Source organism: Tachypleus tridentatus, chromosome 1, assembly GCF_004210375.1.
Source record: "Tachypleus tridentatus isolate NWPU-2018 chromosome 1, ASM421037v1, whole genome shotgun sequence".
NCBI lineage: Eukaryota > Metazoa > Arthropoda > Merostomata > Xiphosura > Limulidae > Tachypleus > Tachypleus tridentatus.
This window is the reverse complement of record NC_134825.1, coordinates 152208913-152228710: the sequence shown is the minus strand read 5'-3', so window position 1 is coordinate 152228710 and position 19798 is coordinate 152208913. Positions and strand designations below refer to the sequence as shown.

At 31.6% G+C, this 19798-nt stretch overlaps 1 protein-coding gene across 2 annotated transcripts in view; it reads right to left on the bottom strand.

Annotated features, from left to right (window-relative positions):
• Window positions 1-19798, bottom strand: part of LOC143227393 (dynamin-1-like) — a 79480-nt gene that overhangs the window by 10349 nt on the left and 49333 nt on the right. For both annotated transcript variants that reach the window (XM_076458848.1, XM_076458856.1), the window contains exons 12-16: window positions 12010-12061; window positions 10424-10537; window positions 6393-6505; window positions 4488-4773; window positions 2326-2382 (exon numbers count right to left, since the gene is read on the bottom strand). In XM_076458848.1, coding sequence (XP_076314963.1) covers window positions 2326-2382; window positions 4488-4773; window positions 6393-6505; window positions 10424-10537; window positions 12010-12061 — 622 coding nt within the window. The remainder of the gene's footprint in view (window positions 1-2325; window positions 2383-4487; window positions 4774-6392; window positions 6506-10423; window positions 10538-12009; window positions 12062-19798) is intronic.

The window sequence follows — 19798 nt, the reverse complement described above, 5'->3', positions numbered from 1 at the left end:
TAGTACAACTTTGAATACAATCAGTTAACACTTCAGCAAAATTATCATAAGCAACATTAACATCAGAACAATTCATAACACAAGACCAATCTGAAAAATTCAAACAAGAACTCAAATCATTATACTTAATCTTTTGAACATTTGAGACATGTTCTAGATCCGATAAAATGTCTATACATAAAACAATTGGAAAATGATCGATCAAAAAACTCTCAACAATATAAGAATAACAATTTTAACAGTATTTCCACTAATTAAAAAAATGATCAATACAAGAATTAGTAACATTGGTTATCCATGTAGGAGAAGAAATAATAATACGAAAATTGTTCTCAGACAAAAACTTAAAATATGCATTTTTATAACAAACATCATCAAATGTCAAAACATCTATATTAAAATCACCAACAAGTATATTAATATCATATTTGTATAAATTCAATTCTAATGAAAGCTCATCAATAAATTTCAATACAGGCAATCTAGGAGATCGATAAACAACAAAGAGATTAAATTTCTTATTTTGAATCATACAAAATAAAATTAAAGCATCAGACTTAATATACTGTACTTCTTTTATCATAGTCAGTATCTCAAATTTAACAAAAACTGCCACTCCACTAGCCTTATTTAGACCAGAAGATGAAGAATAAAAGGAGTAACCTGGAATCGAAAAGGAAACAAATCCATCCTCAACAAACCAAGTTTCAGAAAAAGCTATTATATGAAATTTAACAACACTTGATTGTAAAAAAACAAGAAATTGGTCAAAATTTTGAGTAAGACTTCGAATGTTAACATGTATTAAATTTAAATGACCAACAGAAAAACATTTGGTAAATCAGAAAGAGAAGACAAAGTTGGTGTAACACCAACAATATCATCAAAATCATCAGCCATTGCAGTATTTATAAATTATTAAGATCAATCAAGCAGCGTAAAACAATGGGCTGAGTAGTTTCTGATTTCCTAATAAGAATATTACCCTTCGATACCCAAAGAAATTTATAGCCAAGATCTTTCTGTTTTCGTTTTGCTTGCATGAAAATATCACGATAATATGGGAGAGATGTTCGTTAACATAAACTGGATAAGATTCATTACAGACCTTAATATCATTAGTATTAAGAGAGCGAAATTTAGTTTTCTTAAGTTTAAGCAGATCAAATTTAATTTGCTTACGACAAAACTTAACAACAATCTGTCTCGGACTCTTATTTTCAGTTGTTTTCTTTCCTATAATGATGAACAGTGTCAATATCTGTAGGAGCACAGTCAACACCAAAAGTAGTTGTAATCTTCTCAACAACTTCTTGCAAATTCTCATTAGGCTTCTCTGGAATACCTCCAATCAAAACATTATAGTTATAAGAATATTGTTCGCGTCACACATCTTCCTCCGAAAACTTGCCATCTCCTTCCACAATTCTTCATTTTCGTGCTTTTAATGTTTTATTTTCCTGTTTACACTCCTTAACTTCAGCTCTCAAAGTTGTGATATCCTTACTCATAGTTTCTACCTTCTCTGAATAAAATTGAAAGGAAGTCACTAATTCTTCGACCTTTACTTTAATTAACTGAAAGTCATCAAGTCTTGACAAAATTTCAGTAACTTTTGTCTTGAGCCACTTCATATCTGCCTCCCCCATATTTAAATCAAGCTCAAAATTCTCAACAAGATTCAGTGTCTCCCCCTCTAACGAAATGGACACAGTCCTTCTTAATGGAGATTCACTATTTAGGCTTAACTTTCTTTTTCTCATACAAAAATCACATTCATAACTTTTCCCAATTTCATTAAAATATTCCAAATCCTGTTCAGTAAAGTTCTTACATCTTAAATGATACCATTTTTGACACTCACCAGAGCAATGAAGGGCTTTATCACCAACTTTAATATAAACTTTACATTGAGCACAAAATCTATGTGGCATGCTAGTCAGCCATTTTGAGTGCTTTCTTTTTGTATTTTTTGTTTTAAAAACCAAGTTGTGAAATAATGGGTGCTGAGTTTAATTTTTAAAAACAATTATGAATCAATCACACATTTATGTCCATCACAATGAGAGGAAAAACTGCTTTTTGTCATTTTGCTTTTTAAAAGAAGTAAATTTTCTTTGTGAGTAGATATTGTTTTCAACTTATTAGAAAGTGAATTTCAGTTCTATGCGTGCATCCTTTTGCTTACAACATTTTTAGTTAATAAACAAACAGAACTGTACACAACGAGTCAAATATTTCAATTATTGTATTAATTTTCATCACCTTTGCATTTTTATGATTATTCTATATACATTTGTTTAGTGTTATTCATGGCCTACATACCTGATCACCACTAGAATACAAGTACGATAACAAGTCAGTGTTGATGAAATCCTTGGTCTAAAAGAATAAAAATACATTTTTTTCTTTTCAAACAACTGGAGTGAATCACCAAAGGTATTAAATATTTAATCTATCAAAAACTTTTATCACCAAGGTTTATAAACATACAAAAATAATGACTACTCACTATTCTAAAACCAGATTTACATAAAAAAAAATAAATTTAAATGTTTAGCTAAATGTTTAAGAAAGGACAAAAACTGATGTGGCATGAGCTCAAAATAGAAAAATGAATTCCAACACAAACATTCAACAAATTTAAAATTACAAAACAAATGCTTATATAAAATTATCACATAACATAGGCCTTTTCAAAGAAAAAAACAACAGTAAATCTACATCAAACTAGAGACAATAATGACACGAATGATGACTATATATACTTGAAAGCTATGATGAATGTGTATTCAGATCTGAAACAACTTTTATTCTGAAATGGGACTACATATATCTAAGATGAAATATTGGCTATAAAGTTAAATTACTTAAAAACATGAATAAAACTCAATAAGAAATAAATTACATCATTAGGCTAGATGTAATAGTATAGACACAGTGTTATGGTGTGAACCAGAATACAAAGATGAAGTACAATTTTTATAAATTTATTTAATTAATAAATTAATATCAGTCACCTACAACACAGATTTATAGCAATGATTAATAAAACAATATATATTTATTTTAACAATAATTATAATTACTTTTACTTAAGTTAACTTATCATTCAGAAGAGCATTTAAACAGCATGTTAGTATTAACTAATGTATTATCATCAAATTGTAGGAATTCAAACAAACAAAGGAAGGAAAAGATTTTTTATGACAAAGTTGTGCACATACCATATTAGCAATTATTATCTTATTTTCTATCCACACAGTGGTGAGATAAAAGACAGTCATACAAGGTTGTTTTTTTCAAATAATTATTTAAAACAAACAAACACTGCTATAAACAGTAAATTGTACTACTTGGCTTCACAGACAGTTTATTTCTTAAACATTCATTAATCAGTATCTAACATAACTTGTGCTTTTGAACATTAAAACCTTAAAAACAAGCCTATTTTTCAGGACATCACAGTTAGAAATTAAACTTCTAGCAATAATCAGCAAGAAAATTTACAAGACATTTATAAAAGATACTTAACTCTTTCGCTGCCAAGTTTGACTGTAGTCAACCCTACAGCTTTGTGCCATTTGCAACTAAAGTCGAATTTTTATATTGTCTTTTTAATTCAATAAATAGCAGCACTTTTATGGGCAAATGCTAAGCTCCCACTTAATATTCATGAGCCTTAAATGGACTATTTACATATTCCTGAACCTGATTACATGATTAGTCCTGTTTCCAGGATGCAAAAAAAGGGGAAGAATTTTGTCAACAAAGTTTCCAAGATGGCTTCACGCAGCTGTTCAACATTCCTTGCAGCTCAAGTTTTGGAAATAATTTAGCAAGATTTGGACTCGGGGAGTGACTGTTTTGAGCAAGAAAGCTCGCAAGACAGTGATGAAGAAAGCAGACCAAGCACACAAAGCAAATTAGAAGCAACCAAGGGAATAGGTATAGTTAAAACCACAAGGAGGTGTGGTTCCACTCACAGGGGAATAAGGCAACTAAATCACAGGGAAGAGCAACTGCAGTTTGGGGAAGGGCCTGAGGAAGCAGTTCAAGAATTCCACACCAGGTACAGTCCCCATCTCCACCCGAACCTGAACCACTACCAGTTCAGAATAGAATGCCCAATGGCAGTGGGAAACTACAGAAGAAATGGAGATGTTTGAACAGGACTGACTACTCAACTTTGCATGTTCCAAACAGCCTCTGAAAATTTCATGTTTATATGTTTGTTTGTAGTGAAGCTATAAATTTTTTATGTAATGCACCCCTATTTGGTACTAACAGGCAAAAAGAATGTGGCAATCAGCAATAGCTAAAATAATAATTTGGCAACAAAAGAATTAAACTAAACTAATCTTAATTGGTTCTCTACGAGTTATGTTCATGTGGCATGCATAAATAGGAACAAGTTTTAAAATTTAATTTGACAACTCATTATTTTGTTTTAAATCAGTTTCAAATCTTAAAGATAAGGTTCTTACATTGTTTATTAGCATATGCATAATACTCTTAGGAACCAGATCTCGGATGTTTTTGGTAATAATCTTCATATAAGATTCAACAAGATTCCGTATTGTTTCCACTTGTCTCTCCAGCTGAGGGTCCATGGATTGGCTATTTCCCTCAGATTCAGATTCCCCATTCATCTCTCTCAATGATGACCGATCTGGATAGACACCAGCTCGGAGGAAAGAAGCTTTCCAACTATCTACCTCTTCTTGGCTTTCACACGATAGTTCCAACTGTCTGTAATCCTTATAAACATTTCTGTGCAAGTAAAGTATAACACAGCCTTTAATGCAATGATAAAAATTTTACACACACCAATAAGGTATATTTAACAGCATCTGTATTCTGAAATGATTCAAGCAACAAGATCAGTACAGTTTAAGTACACACCCTTGTCATGATTGTAAAATACGTTTAGAAAAGTTAAACAGACTTTAAACCTTAATTACTAGGCAAAGAGTGATGGATTATCATATGTAAGTTATTAATGTTCAATACTCCATTCTTAGCAAGCCTAACTAAATGAAAGGAAAAAAAATTGTTTTTTTTCTCCTCACTGTTGTATCTTAACAGGATGGCACAGCAGGAAAATCATGTATGAAACCTAAGACAAGCTTACATGGAAATGTCCATGCATTCACTTACTTATGAACCCTGGTACAGAGCAAAGGGCTTCAGCACTGAATATTGCACATACAGGAAAGTTGACATGACAGATTGATATAGATTTGTTATTACTTTCATTCATACGTTTTTAAAATTAATGGAAAGTTATATCAAGCAACAAGTTAGTCAGAACACTGACAGTCTCACCTTGATGATTTAACATGATACTTTTTACAAGTCTAAAATATTTCCTGCTTGTAAGTTTCAGTATTAAAAGTCAACAGACCATTATCTTTCAAGTACTCAAATCTATGATTCCAGACTTCACGCATTGCACTTGTCAAGATAAGCAATGGTCTAAAATACCATAATAAGTCTTTCAACTCTTAGTATTCCAGTGATAGAAAGACTCAGTTAAAAATGTTAATACTTTGTGATTAGGAAACTTTACCACATTAAAAGACCTCACTTTGATATTTAATTATATCTTTCATGTATACACCCCCACCCCCCAAAAAAATTTCAAGCTCTCTCTATTTCTTTGTTTTTATAAACTTTAACATTAATATCTAATGAAAGTCAGAAACAAATGTCTCAAGACTTTTCATACAGCTGTCTATCTGAAACACTTCTATTGTAAACTACAGTAGACTTAAGAATAATTTATTGGTAATCTTATCGTGACATTTGATCGCATTTTTATTACCTAAATGATTTCACTTGTCCACCATTACACATCTAATGTATTACAATCTTTTTGTTTCTAAATGGAAAACAGTTCAAAATAAGTGCTCAAAAGTAATAAATGTGCACTATAACAGCTTTCTGTTGATTATACTGTAAAGAAGGGATTAAAAGTGATTTAAGTCCAGTAGTTTCATATTATTTTTCTTTTGAGAAAAACAAACTGTTCTTGTATCAATTTGTTTACCGAAACACAAACTATACGTATAAAATTGAAATTAAACTCCTACTCTAAAAAATAACAAATATTTGGTTATTTTATTTGTGCAGTATTTACTTTGTAATGTTTAAAACATTTAAAACTATTAAGTACATATATGCAAACAACAAAAAAATTATACTCCTCTAAAAATATATTACCACAAAAAAAAAAAAAAAAGAAAGAAAAGAAAAAGAGTAATTTTTAATATTGTTTTACATTAAAACAAATGTTTTCAAAATCCTCACTTTATATAGTACTTTGTGGAACAAAATTAAAAACCAGATCACTGGAAAAGATTTAGGACATAAATTAAACATTTATTTACCTCTGATCTGGATTAAAAAGAACAAAAATGTGCCGACGAACTGACATAAAACCAGTTTCCCCATCCCGTAGCTTTAAGTTGTCTAAAGGCAGCAAATATTTCTTCTCTTTTTCCTATGCGAAACAGAAATAAACTGCTCGCTTTATATCAAAGCAAGACAGTTGTATAAAATTTACATAGAATACATAATGTGATGATAAAGTCATGACCAAATAAATCAATTTTTTGTAACATTTTGATATTTTCTGAATCCAATAACTACTTTTATAATTGTTAAAATGTTCAGTTCATTTCAATAACATTTGATTGTTTAATGAAACACATGATCATAAACCTGGGCCAATGTTTTACCCATACTAGACAAAGTAAGTTAGCAATTATAGTTTGAAACTACTTGCAGTTACAATATGGCTCAAGAGCAGCTAAAATAAAGTTCTCAGAAAGTTTATGTCCTTATTAAGATATATACACATACATTCTGAGTAGCCAGCACATGTTTACACTACTGTAAAAGTCTTAATGTGGAGTTACTATCAAAACATTTTCCAGCTAACATAGTATGTGTTGTGAATGAGGCATATCTCTGAAACTGGGATTGAAATTCATAAGAAAATCTGGCCTGCCCACTAATAAAAGGGTAAAGTAGTGATAATACTGTACATAGAGATGATAATCACACACTAACTCTTTAAAGTGGTTTTGATATTTTTAACATAAATCTAATGACTGCCACATCATTTACCACACAAATATGTCAAGATTAATGCCAGTTGTCAGAGATACAAAAATAAAAATTTCCTAATAAGAAAAAAAAATTTTGTATACCCAGTTCCTATTATAATCACAATAAAATATATTATTCTCTAAGCTAATTCATCACTGTAAAGCTTCAAAGACTTAATGTTACCATGTTACCCTGAGATAATCTCACTACAGATAAAAAGCTGAGGTGAAAATAATATGTTAGTATTATGTATTGTCAAGAACAGTTACTATATTAAAAAAAATAATTTTATTGCTAAAAGAAGAGCTATAAAACATCCTAACTGATAACTGAGAAATAAAAAACTGATTAAAACCATTGCCCTGTACAGGCTATAAAGTTTGACTAATATATATCAGGTGAAACATCAAACTTGAGAGTTTATCACTGCAATTGTTCTTATAAGTCTGTCTACTGAAAATCTTTTTAAAAATATGTTTACTTTTTTGAATTTAAGTAAAAATTACTTGTTCAAACATCTGGGTCAATAACTGTGTAAAATATAGGTGTCATTTTTAAGAATTTGGCCACTATACAGAGATAAGATTTCACTCCTACTAACACTGTATTCCAGCAGCTTAACCATGTTGAATACTTGCACATACTCTGTTACCTGTATGCAAAAGGATATCGAAACTCCTAAAAATGTTTATGCCCTATAACAATAACTGGTTCTATTAATTTACAGAAAGAAAGCATGTTTAATGCACGTAATTTATGCCAACTGAGACCTGTGTATTAGTTCTAATTAACTTTTATTCCTTTGTAAGAACAATATAGGTATGTAGTGATCTTCACTAAAAATGTTGCAATAATGTGATTAGGGGTATTTTAAGTAGCGATTATGTGTGTTACAGAAATGTCTTAAGGTTATAATTCACAAATTTGACATTCCTTTGAGACATTTTATAGACAGTGCTATCATCTCCACAAACAAAAAGTACTTTAGTTATGCTCTACAACTTTAAATATTTACGTATCTCTTCCAATTAACTATCAAATTCATGAAACTTTATACGACAGGATTGTGTAATGTTGGACAATAATGCTGAATAACCCAACTAGAAAGAAGTATAATTAATTATGTAATATTCATTTGAGCTTTACAAGAGATTGTGGTACATTCCAAACAGATATAAAGTTTTAACATGTTCAGTGCCGTAGGCAAGATAATTCGTTCTCAATAATACCTAACTTCAATGCTAGATCTCAGCACCATACATGCATTTGACCTACTTTTAAAAATTACTCAATTTTGCTGAAAAAACCCGGCATAGGAGCTGTCGTAGCAGCTGAAATACTTGGCAGTCAACAGGTTAAAGTAATTTTTTATGAATCCATTCTTTATTAGTACACTTGTAAAAATTATATCTAAGTCACAGGAAATTTAAGTATATGCACAGTCATGGCAAATACACATTATTTTAAGCAAATCAGTCTTGGATTAATAAACATAATGTACTAAAATTGTAAAAGATTTACCGTTACGTATTTATCATAATACCTATGCTTGTTTCTATACAGGTTTATTTTTGGCATGTGATGTATATTCTTGACTGTGTATTGCACAAGTCCCACCTCTTTTCTAAATTTGCAGAATGTTCTTGAGTGTATGAATCAACAATTTACTAAGGTGTGTACGTAATACTAGTGATTGACAGTACTGTTGTCAAGTCAACTTTTGAGAAACTTGCATGATTTAAAAAAAGCAAAACACCAAGAGAGAAGATTATTGTTAGATCACTATGCTCAGTGTGATTAATGCCTTTTAATCGGAAAACTACAGAATCTGACCAGGAATGTTTATAGATTTCAAATACTACAAACCGTTCAATTTCAGTGAATTACTCTGGGCATTATTTCTATGGGGACATTAAATATCTTTACTGGAAAGAGACATCTTGTATCTGGTATGAGGCAATACAAGAAAAGACATTGTTAGCTTAGGCTATGTGTAACATAATCAACTTGGAATTAGTTTGCTTGTCATGGACCTGGACCATCAATAAAATTTTCAGTTATGGACTAGATATAAAATTTAGTATTGTCTAAGTTTGTAGAATGCTTGTATATACACCATTATGTGTGATAACTACTAGTAATAACAATTATTATAATCTGTACTGTTTTTATGTTTGTATATTAAAATATATTTTGTACTAAAAGAAAAAAATTGTGTATATCAATCTTGTTGGCAAATAACATAAATTTAATACATATTAACATTTAATTAACTACTATATTCATATTAAAATTTCTGGTTATTTGAAATAGTAATATGTAACAAACTACATATGAAATAAAGTTGCCAAAAAATACGATACTATGCATTTGGTGAAATACTGCAAAAGTATCATAACACACATCTCTCTTTCTCTCTCTCTCTTCTCTCTGTGTGTGTGTGTGTGTGTGTGTGTGTGTGTGTGTGTGTGTGTGTGAAAAAATGTTTGTGTGTACAAAAAGCTTCTCAAAATTTTTGAAGATACACAAAATATTAAAAAGTTATAGTATGGAATACTTAATGTAACTTTAGGCTTACACAGCAGCTAAGTAATTTCTTCCTTTTGAATATATATCTTAACTATACAATGCATCAGTTTCTTTTGGTCTCTTCTGGACTGCATGTTAGTTGCAGTTTAAAATATTTAATACAAGCTTATTAGGTTATTTTTTTTAATAAGATGTATTGTTAGAAAACTTGTTGTATAAATATATAAATGATATAAATGGGATATCCAACCATTCTGTTATTCTCGCATCATCCTTACATGAATTATTAAAATGCACAAAAATACAGCAAGTTTTGAAAGAAATGTCATTTTAGTTATAACCACTGTTGAAATTTTTTTAAATTCTTGGTCATTTTAAAGATACTTGTAATAATAGACTAATCAAATGTTATCTCAAAATGAAATATATCACATAAAGTACTCATAACTTTGAACCTTAACATAATGACAAGTACAGCATAAATTATAAATTAGCATTATCAGAATACAAAAACTAAAACTAAAATTATTTTATCATTATATATATATTATGAATAAAAATTTTTTATACATAAGAAGTGTCAAACGGTACCTCACACCGACAAAACTCCAGTTTTGCATACAAAAAAAGTGTGATTTTAGACCTTTGGTGTTGAGAAACCTAGTTCATGAACAGCATAAGGACTAACAAAAGGCAAAGGAAAGTAAAATATTGTCTTTTAAATGAAGACAACAAATCTAATGTCATTTTAAGTTTGGATAGTTAAACAAAGGTTTACCTCTTCATCTTTAAACCAGGACAGTGATTCTGAAGTCAACACAAACCAGTAATCTCTTGAGCCTCCCTTCATAATTCCAAGGTTGTTGATACACATCCAACCTTTCCTAATTACCTGTATTAACAGATAACAAACTGCTTTTCTTAAGCATTGTATTTTACAGAAAAGTAAATGCAATATAATCTTGTAAGCATTTATCAATGACATGTAACATCCAAGATATAAATACAAAAACTAATTTTTAACAAAACTGGTTCACAAAAGAATGACAACAGCTAATTGATTACTTCTATTAAAAAACTTGTAATTAATAGCAGCTCAAAATAAGTAATAGATGATGACTTTTCTTCAAGCTCTGATAATCATAACATCATATAATTGCAATAAAAATGTACTCTTTCCTTGGAAAATGTTTCAATAAAAAAATTATTTTTAACTGAAGCAATTTAATTTCATTTGTGTTTCAACTGCAGCATTCTTAAAAAAAAACTAATTTTTAACAATGGATAATATTTACAGCATCTGGAAAAAACAACAATTCAAATAGTTTCTTGGTTTAATTTGTTTTGAATTTTAGGCAAAAGTTACACAAAGGCTACTTGCACATGTCATCCCTAATTTAGCAGTAAGAAAACAGAGGGATGGGAACTGGTGAACATCACCCACTACCAGTTCTTGGGTTACTCTCTTATTAATGAACAGTAAGATTCACTGTTACATAATATAACACCCCAAAGTTGAAAAGGTACGCATGTTTGGTGTGATAAAGTTTTAAACATATGACTTGCATATTATATACTGAGTGCCCCAACCAACAGGTCACAAACAGTTTCTACTAGTAAAATATTTACCAGTTGATCTCCTATTACCTTAAACATCACAAGTTATTAAATGAATATGTTTCAAGGACCTAGGTGAAAGACTTTTAGGGCAACAATCCATTATTCCATCAGAATAACACTCCCTTTCACACATCAGTTGTGTGTCAGAGTAAGAAAATGGCTCACCCACAGTCAAGCCATCAACTCTGTAAAACATCCACAAAAATACCTGGAAGATTACTTTTAAAAATGTTGGTCACACATTTTTTAATTGCCTTCAATTGGTCTTTTAATAATTAAAATCAGTTTTATCAGATCATTTACACTTACTAAATTTTAAATTATGTTTCTTAAAAACTTGAGAACAGAACAATAAGATTGTCTTAAACAAGTGTGGGTACAGTGCAGACAAAATCTGAAACAAAAAATTAAAACTGAAATTCTTGAAAGGAAACTTCATAATTTAATTCTAATACACATGCAGATTCCACCCCCATCAAACAATTCTCTTATTTTTGTATGAAAAATCATAATATTTAGTATAAAAATACCGTAGGACAGTGAAAAGTGAAAATGTATTGTTTTCAACAAATATTTCCTTCAGAATAAAAAAAAACACTTAAAGTTGATAATTAAAAAATACCTGATATTGAAATTCTAACAGAGAAACTACACTATTAAGCAATTTTATGATTAAAAAAAACCCATCGATTTTTAATCAACTAAAATAACATATAACATTTCTCAATCCTAAGATTCACAAACCTGATTTCCAAGGGTTTTTTTCCCTGTGTTGGATTCAGCATGCTGTTGAGCACTGAGAAAAAGCAAAAACAAAGATTTTTTAATAACATTCTAAAAATATGCGAGGAGACACAAAAATTCATGTTTATTAAACAAGAAGAGGGAAGAATGAATTTTTGTAACAGAACAAATAACCTGTACTAGGAAACAAGCCAATATTTCATTCACAATATACTTTTACACAATGAAAGTGAATTACCTTCTTTGGAGTAAAGCCATTTTTTTTATGAACTGAAATCCAGACAATATTCTTAAAATAGTGATATATAGATAGTGATCTTATGAAGTTACCAACAAACAAACATACTTCAAAAGACTCTCACACATACACCATATTATAATTACTGAATCAATACTGAAATATACAACACAAAATACAATTTTTTATCAATTTCTTTCACTACTAAATTTCTCGTCCAAATTGCAATGCTAGCAAACATTTCTCACTGTTTTATTTTATGCTGCTCATGGCATGAAGATGAGCTTCGTGCTGTCATTGTCACTCGAGGAGTTTTCTCCAGGTAAATGGACGAGAGAATCTACTGGTATTTGTAAATTTGTTAATACTCTGAAAGAGACACCTCAGGCTTTCAAGCAAATTGATATTTCTCTGATGAAACATTTGCTGAAGTTAAACAGTTCACTGTTCTCATGCCATTATTCTTCCAAAAATGTTCACAGCAGATAACTTTTAATTTGAACCATATATTATTCTGTAATCTTCTCCCTTGCACTTTAGGTTTGCTGTCTTTATTACTATGTATATTTATCCTTGTTGTCACTAAGTGCAACTTCTGGTGGTACAATTGTTCTAATAGTTCATGGAGGATTTCTCAGATATAGACTGTGAAGCTATATAATGCTAGTAAAAAACATCAAATTTGTTCTTCTGTACAAAATCTCAAAATGCGATCTTCTTCCAAGTTAATTACCCACATACATAATAATCTGTAGAGAAGGTCCCATAATGATGGTAACTTCTAACTTGCCTCTCATTAGAATTTTCTGACCACTTGAAAAATCCATCTTTCTAATTAATCTCTACAGCTAATTTCCCACCTTTCAATACCAAATCAGGTCTATCAGTTGTAGTTGCAGGACCAGTGTCTACTAACATGCTGCTTGGCTTTCCATCAATATACATGTTGACTGTTTCCTTTAAATAAAATACTCATTACTTCTACTAGGGTAGCTGGAGTATTGCACTTTCTCAGTTAATTATACAAGCCTATGAACTTAAACTTCATAAAAATTGTTTTAATTTTAATAACAGATTTTTCATAATTCAACTACACAAATTTTGAAAATTTTTTTTCCTATCACATAAAGATTTTTTACAAATTGAGAAAAACAACAACTTTTACTTAAATCAAATTATTATTTCATTTACTACAATAAACATTTTTTATTATTATGTTTATTAACAAAAGTATAAACAAACTGAAGGAAAGGAAAGAACACTGATGTCAAACAAATGTGCATCCTCATTCATCCCATTCCTTGTGTATGAAATTTAAGTCTTATAATCTTAAAACTATGTATTGTGGTTTGGAGTATCTCATTTCAATGACTAGCAGTGATCAGCCATCATGCTGATGTTCCACATTTCCAAATACCTCTTTCTCCATCTTCCCGACATCCTGATGAAACTTTTACACTTGTTCTTCACCAACAGCACTGAAAGTTTCAGCAAAACAGTCAATATGCGAGTGTAAGAAACAAACTTAAGCTCACATTACAACTCAAATCTTTGAATTTATCAAGCATGTTACTGACAATATTTTTTTATAATTTGGGTCCTTGTTGTTTCCTAAAACTTTGAGAAGAAAATGAGGAAGGTTGAGGAGGAGGTATGGTGAAATACCTTTAAAAATGTTATTGACAAACTGTTCAACCAAACTTTCACATTCAATGTTTTTCAATCCTCATATCAGACTGACTGTGTGGCCTTTGCTCTTTTTTTTTAAACCAAGTGATCATTTTACGTCCTGCCGTCCCATTCATACAAAACACATAGAAACTTTGTATAATTAGATTGTTGACCCAACAACATACAAAGGACTTTTAAGCCTCTACAAAGTAGCCAACCATGTTCTTTGTACCTGATCTTATTAAGAAGTTCTAGATTTTTTAAATGTTTCCTTCAAGTAAAATGAATGAGCAATAAACAGGTGCTTATAATGTTACCACTGTGAAGAAAAACACCTTTTAAACTTCTTTTTGGGGGAACCAATAAACAATCACCACGCACTTGGTTCACAGACTACAGCTTTTAGCATTGGTATTAGTTGGTTGGTTGACTTTTATTAGTGCAAAGCAACTGGGCTACTGTGCAAAACAATCGGTAAAAAAAACATGAAAGTAAAATCATTGTAAAATATAAAAATTAATCAAGATAAAACTAATGAAATTTTGAAAAGCAGGTAAAATTTTAAATAGAATCAAAAGGCCAACAGTCCATAAAAATTTACAAACACAAGCAAGATGAACAGTGTCACCATTGCCAATTACATTGTCTAATATCAAGGGTAAACCCATGAAAAAATCATGTCTAAAATGGTGTCATTGTAATGATTGCATAATAGTAAAACATAGGCTACTGTGACTTGAGTCTCACAAAGGCCAATACTTGTGCATCAATTCCAGATAAAAGGAAACATTGAGTTCAAAAACTACAACCAATGTGTAGCCTTACCAGGATAGCTTCCTCTTTCTGATCCTTATGGAAGCAAGATAATAACACAGCCCACTAAGAAAGGAAGACACAGCCCTAGGTAAGATGCTGTGAAGAGAAGGTTCATAAGACTTGGTGTACAAATTCAGGACTGGGAAAAGTGTGGAAATTCCTTGTGTGGAACTGAAGCTCCAGATGGTGATCAGAGTCCAACATCTTCAACTTCAAGGCTGAGATCCTAGCAGAACCATAGACCAGAAACACATAGTCCAGTTTGGATTGAATGAGGGCATAATAGATCTTTAGCAAAGAACATCAATCTGCTCCCCAAGAGGTGGAAGAGAGGGCATGGAGGATGTTCAGTGCCCTTGTACACTTGACATGTAGCTGCATGATGTGTGGAAGGAAGGTCAGCTTATGTTCAAAGATAAGACCCAAGAACTTTGCCTGAAGAACCAAAGGAAAAACATTGCCCAGACACAGCTTGGGATTGGGGTAAATACCCCATTGGCAGCAAAAGTGCATGCAAACTGTTTTAGAGAAAGAAAATGTAAAACTATTTGCTATGGTCCACTTCAACAAACAATTGAGGGCAGTATGAAGCTGCCACTCAAACCTCATGCTCAACAACTGACACGAGATGTGGAAGATGTTGACAAAGAACCAGTTTGCAATGGTAAGACAAAGTTTTGCAGTGATATCATTCATCTTTAGACTGAAAAGTGTGACACTCAAGACACAAGCCTGAGGAACTCCAAGTTCCTGTGGAAAAGAATGAGAGAATGTCAAGTCCACAAGAACTTGGAATAACTGGTCCATTGAAAAGTTTTGGATAAAAGTGGGTAAATGGCTACAAACTACTGTACCTTCACATAGTATCATAAGCCTTCTGAAAGTCATATACAAAAATAAGATGTTGTCACTTGAAAAAGGCTTCTCTGATTGACACTTTTAGTTGAATCAGGTGGTCCATAATGGAGCACTGTTGTCAGAACCCACACTGGGTGGGAAAAAGGAGGTTGTTTGATTTCAGAAACCAAACAAGATGAACATTAACTACCCTCTCAAAGACATTACAGAGACAATTCTTCAAACCAATTGGATGACAGATAAAGGAATCCTGGGATCCTTCCCAGGTTCAGATAAAGGGAAGACACTCTGGGAGGCAATGAGGAGAAACATTCTCTTGCCAGAACCATTAAAAAATAACCACAAGAATAGAAGGAGAGGCAGGAAAGAGATGGTGTAGCATTTCATAGTGAAGATCATCAGGTCTGACTGATGAAGAGCAGCCTTGAGTTCTACCAGTTCATAGAGATGATCTGTTTGAAAGGAAAGAAGCGATCACTCTATCTGAGACTTGAATGCTAAGAATATTGGAGATGAAACAAAAGTGCTAGATACACCAAAAAGCTTTCACTGAGAGTATAAGCAATGCTCTGAGCATAAACAACATCCTGGCCATCACAGAGGAAGATCAAAAGGGGAGGAAAGAAGTATACTGCCCACTGACCTTCTGAATCTTGTTCCACATAATTTTGGAACTGGTGGTAGAGGATATGATTTGTTGTGAACTTAATTCAAGATTCCTTCTGGTTTTGATGTTTAACTTGCCGATCATGGAAATGGCCCCACTGAAAAGCAGTGCAGTTTGAAAATGTGAGATACCTACACAAGGTATCTCAGAACTATTTTTGAGCCTTTCATGCCATTTGGTGGACAGGACTCCACCATGGATGAGAATACTGCAGATAAATGTGTCAAGGACTTAGGAATAGATTGAGCAGCTTCCTAGACAATACTGTTAGTCACAGTTGCTATGCAGTTATCTATCAATGCCATACAGACAATAGCAGGATTAAGATCCTAGGGAGCAGTGAAAGACAGCCAGTTACATCTAGTCAAACTTCTACTAAGGTACATGGGTTGGGTGATATCAACCATGGTCAGTCTCCCTCAAAATAATCACTGTCCCGTGGGCCATTGTCAACCCTTCAACAAAAATGATAGAAAAGTGAAAGGAAGCAGATGGAGAGGCCAACAGCAGTAAAAGACTGACAAGGTGCATGAAAATAAGTATAAGAACCAGTACTGAAGAAAGAAAGGTTGTGATCTGAGAGCATACACTCCATGGAATAAACCCCCACATCAATATCAGCACTATTCTAAAGGGGGATTATGTCTATTAACGTTTCCAAAGGTTAAAACAGGAGACAGCAATTTTTCAATGGGAGCATTAAGATCTGATTGATCACAGGTCTCCCAGAAGACATGTAGAGATAACAAAAAGTGATAGCACAACAAGGAAACACAGATGGCAAATGGCCTCCAAGGGTGTATCAAGTAACAAAGACAGGGTGGGCATGTGCTGGTTGACCGGTTGTGCCACCCTTCCATGATCTCATTCATCATACAAACTGTCTTTACAGCAATATAGAAAACTACCAAAAGGTAACTGTATCAACAGGTTTCAAAAATGTTTCCTGCAAGGAAAGACAGGATGAAAGGAATCAACCAAGGCCTTATGTCATCCAGATTAAAGTGCTCACTGACCCAACTCACCACAGAGCCCTAAAAGAGGATGTAGTACAATGCCAAACAAGGAAACTGCAGCAATGTCAGGATTTTATGAGGACTATACCAAAACATCATCAGACACAATGTCCACAACACCCATTAAAACGTTTGACAATGGTACTCAGTTGACCCTAATCCAATAGAACCAGCTGACTGACTCTGGAGGGCCACCCAAAGGTTGTCCACTTGTGGGAATTCAAGACCAAAGTGTTGTGTTGAGGTTAGGACTACTCACCTACCACGATCTTCTCCTTCCCTTCACTGGTCACCATGCAAAGCAAACATATTGGTAGATGTTTAGATCCCAGAGGAGTTTTAACTGAAAGTAGAGAAACCCTCAGTACTTCTATTTTTACCTAATGTACAACAAAGTAAGTGATATGAAAAAAAAGAAAAAATCACAACAGAAATATGTGAAAGTCTACAAGGAAAATGAGAAAATATCAACTATAAAAATGTTTATGAAGCTATTGTGACTAAGCATTACATATTTTACACCATATGTAGAATATGCATGTTGACTACAATAAATCACATGAGCTACTGTTTTTTGTCCATGCATAGCCAAACATAAAACAAAGTTTTTGCCAGAAACTCTGATTCCACACCACTGTGTCACAATTTGTTTTTTGTTATTGTTACTGTTTTTATGGCTACACCATTTTATTTACAGCTGTGCAATTTTTGATTATGTATATATTACACTCTTCAAGGAAGGGTGGTTGGTTGGTTGATTTGGTCTTTTATGGCACAAAGTAAAAGGAGATCAGGCTTTATTATTTATTTCATACAATGTAGTTTTCACTTCAAGAAAGCATGTCAATTACAAATTTTATTCTGGCTAACATAGTTAAGTTTGTGTCATTTCAGCCCAGTTTTCTAGACTTTCCTCAGGTCAGTCTTTTGCTTCAGGCTACTTTGTCAAATCCCGAAAATGTGAATGTTTCTAAGTTCCTATCTTTCATTAAGTCTGTAACTGTGAAGGTTGATGCATGTGGAATTTTTAAATCCAAATCTATATTGTTAAGGACAAAAGCAAGAAGAGTTTATTTAAAGTGAATAGTGCTTTTATCAAACTGTTATTAGAGAATCTTAATGAAAAGTTTAAAATCTTATTGTAATAAATGATTTAGTTAGTCATGCAAAAACTGAGGCAAACAATTATCCAAGCGAAAACCAAGTAAACAATCACACAGAACTGCAGTGGTTTTATCATCTTGAACATTTCACTTGTACTATAGTTTATTCCTGCACAATAAATTCTTTTCATTGAAAGTGGGTCACATTTAGTTATGCTTGAAATGTTGACCACCACTATTAATTTTTCTAGACCAATTGCAAAACGTGAGAGTTTTATCCGTCATTCTACAGGGTGTTCAGAAAGTCACTATGCACTTACATATTTATTAACAGACATGTTTCAATATAGAATACAGGAGGTAAATCTGAATGACAATTATAAACAATGTTGAAAGTGACCCCCGTTGGCATCAATACAGGTCTGAATCCTTCTTATTTTGTTTCTAAATACTGCTATCAGTTGCTGGCTTGAAATAGACTGAATAAAATATGATTACAAAACTGCACAGTGACTTTCCGAACACCCTATGGAACGTAAACATAGCAAACATAATAAAAAAATGTTCATTGTGTTAATGAAATAATTTGATCTAATTAAGAGCATTTTTTGTTCCTTCCCTATTTGTAAAAATTCCTTATGTAACAGAAATAAATAAAGGTTATTTTCAAAATCTGCATAACTGGATTATAGCAAATCCATTATTAAAACAAAAACAACTTTTATGAATTTAAAAATCACAGACCTATGTTATAAGTTCCATATTATTTTTGTAAGTATTTGAATCATGTGTTAGTTTAAAAAAAATGAAGTTGAAAGCCAGTACATCAAACTATATGTTACTCAAAACATCAGAAATGAAACTTACAACATTATAATTATTCTAAAGTACAAATTCAATATAATCATGTTAAATCTTAAATTAACAGTAACAGCACATTTGTAAATGAGTTACATTCAGTAAAACATTATATTTGTACAAAATACAAACATCATACAAGTATTTAACTTAAATTTCAAACAAGAATTAAATTTAAAATGTCTTCAATACATCACAACAGCCAATTGTGACAAAAAGAGTCTTAAAGTATTTATTTTAGTATTTTTTCCATATTTTTCACAGTAATGTATACTATAATGCATATTCACTTTTTTTAGAGATAATGGACTGAAAATAGACTTATTTTGCTACAGACAGCCTGTTATATTTTCAAGAGGTATTTTCTTGTGTTTAAACATTGAGTTGTTTCCAATATTACAATTTGTGTAAAAAAAAAAAAATTACAACTAATTATCCTGTAAAAATTAATCACAGTTTCAATCTATTGAAATTATTACAAATAGCAGTGAACATTCTTCATATCATAATTTGATTATTTGATAATTCTATCAGTAAAACTACATGATTAGAAATAATTAAG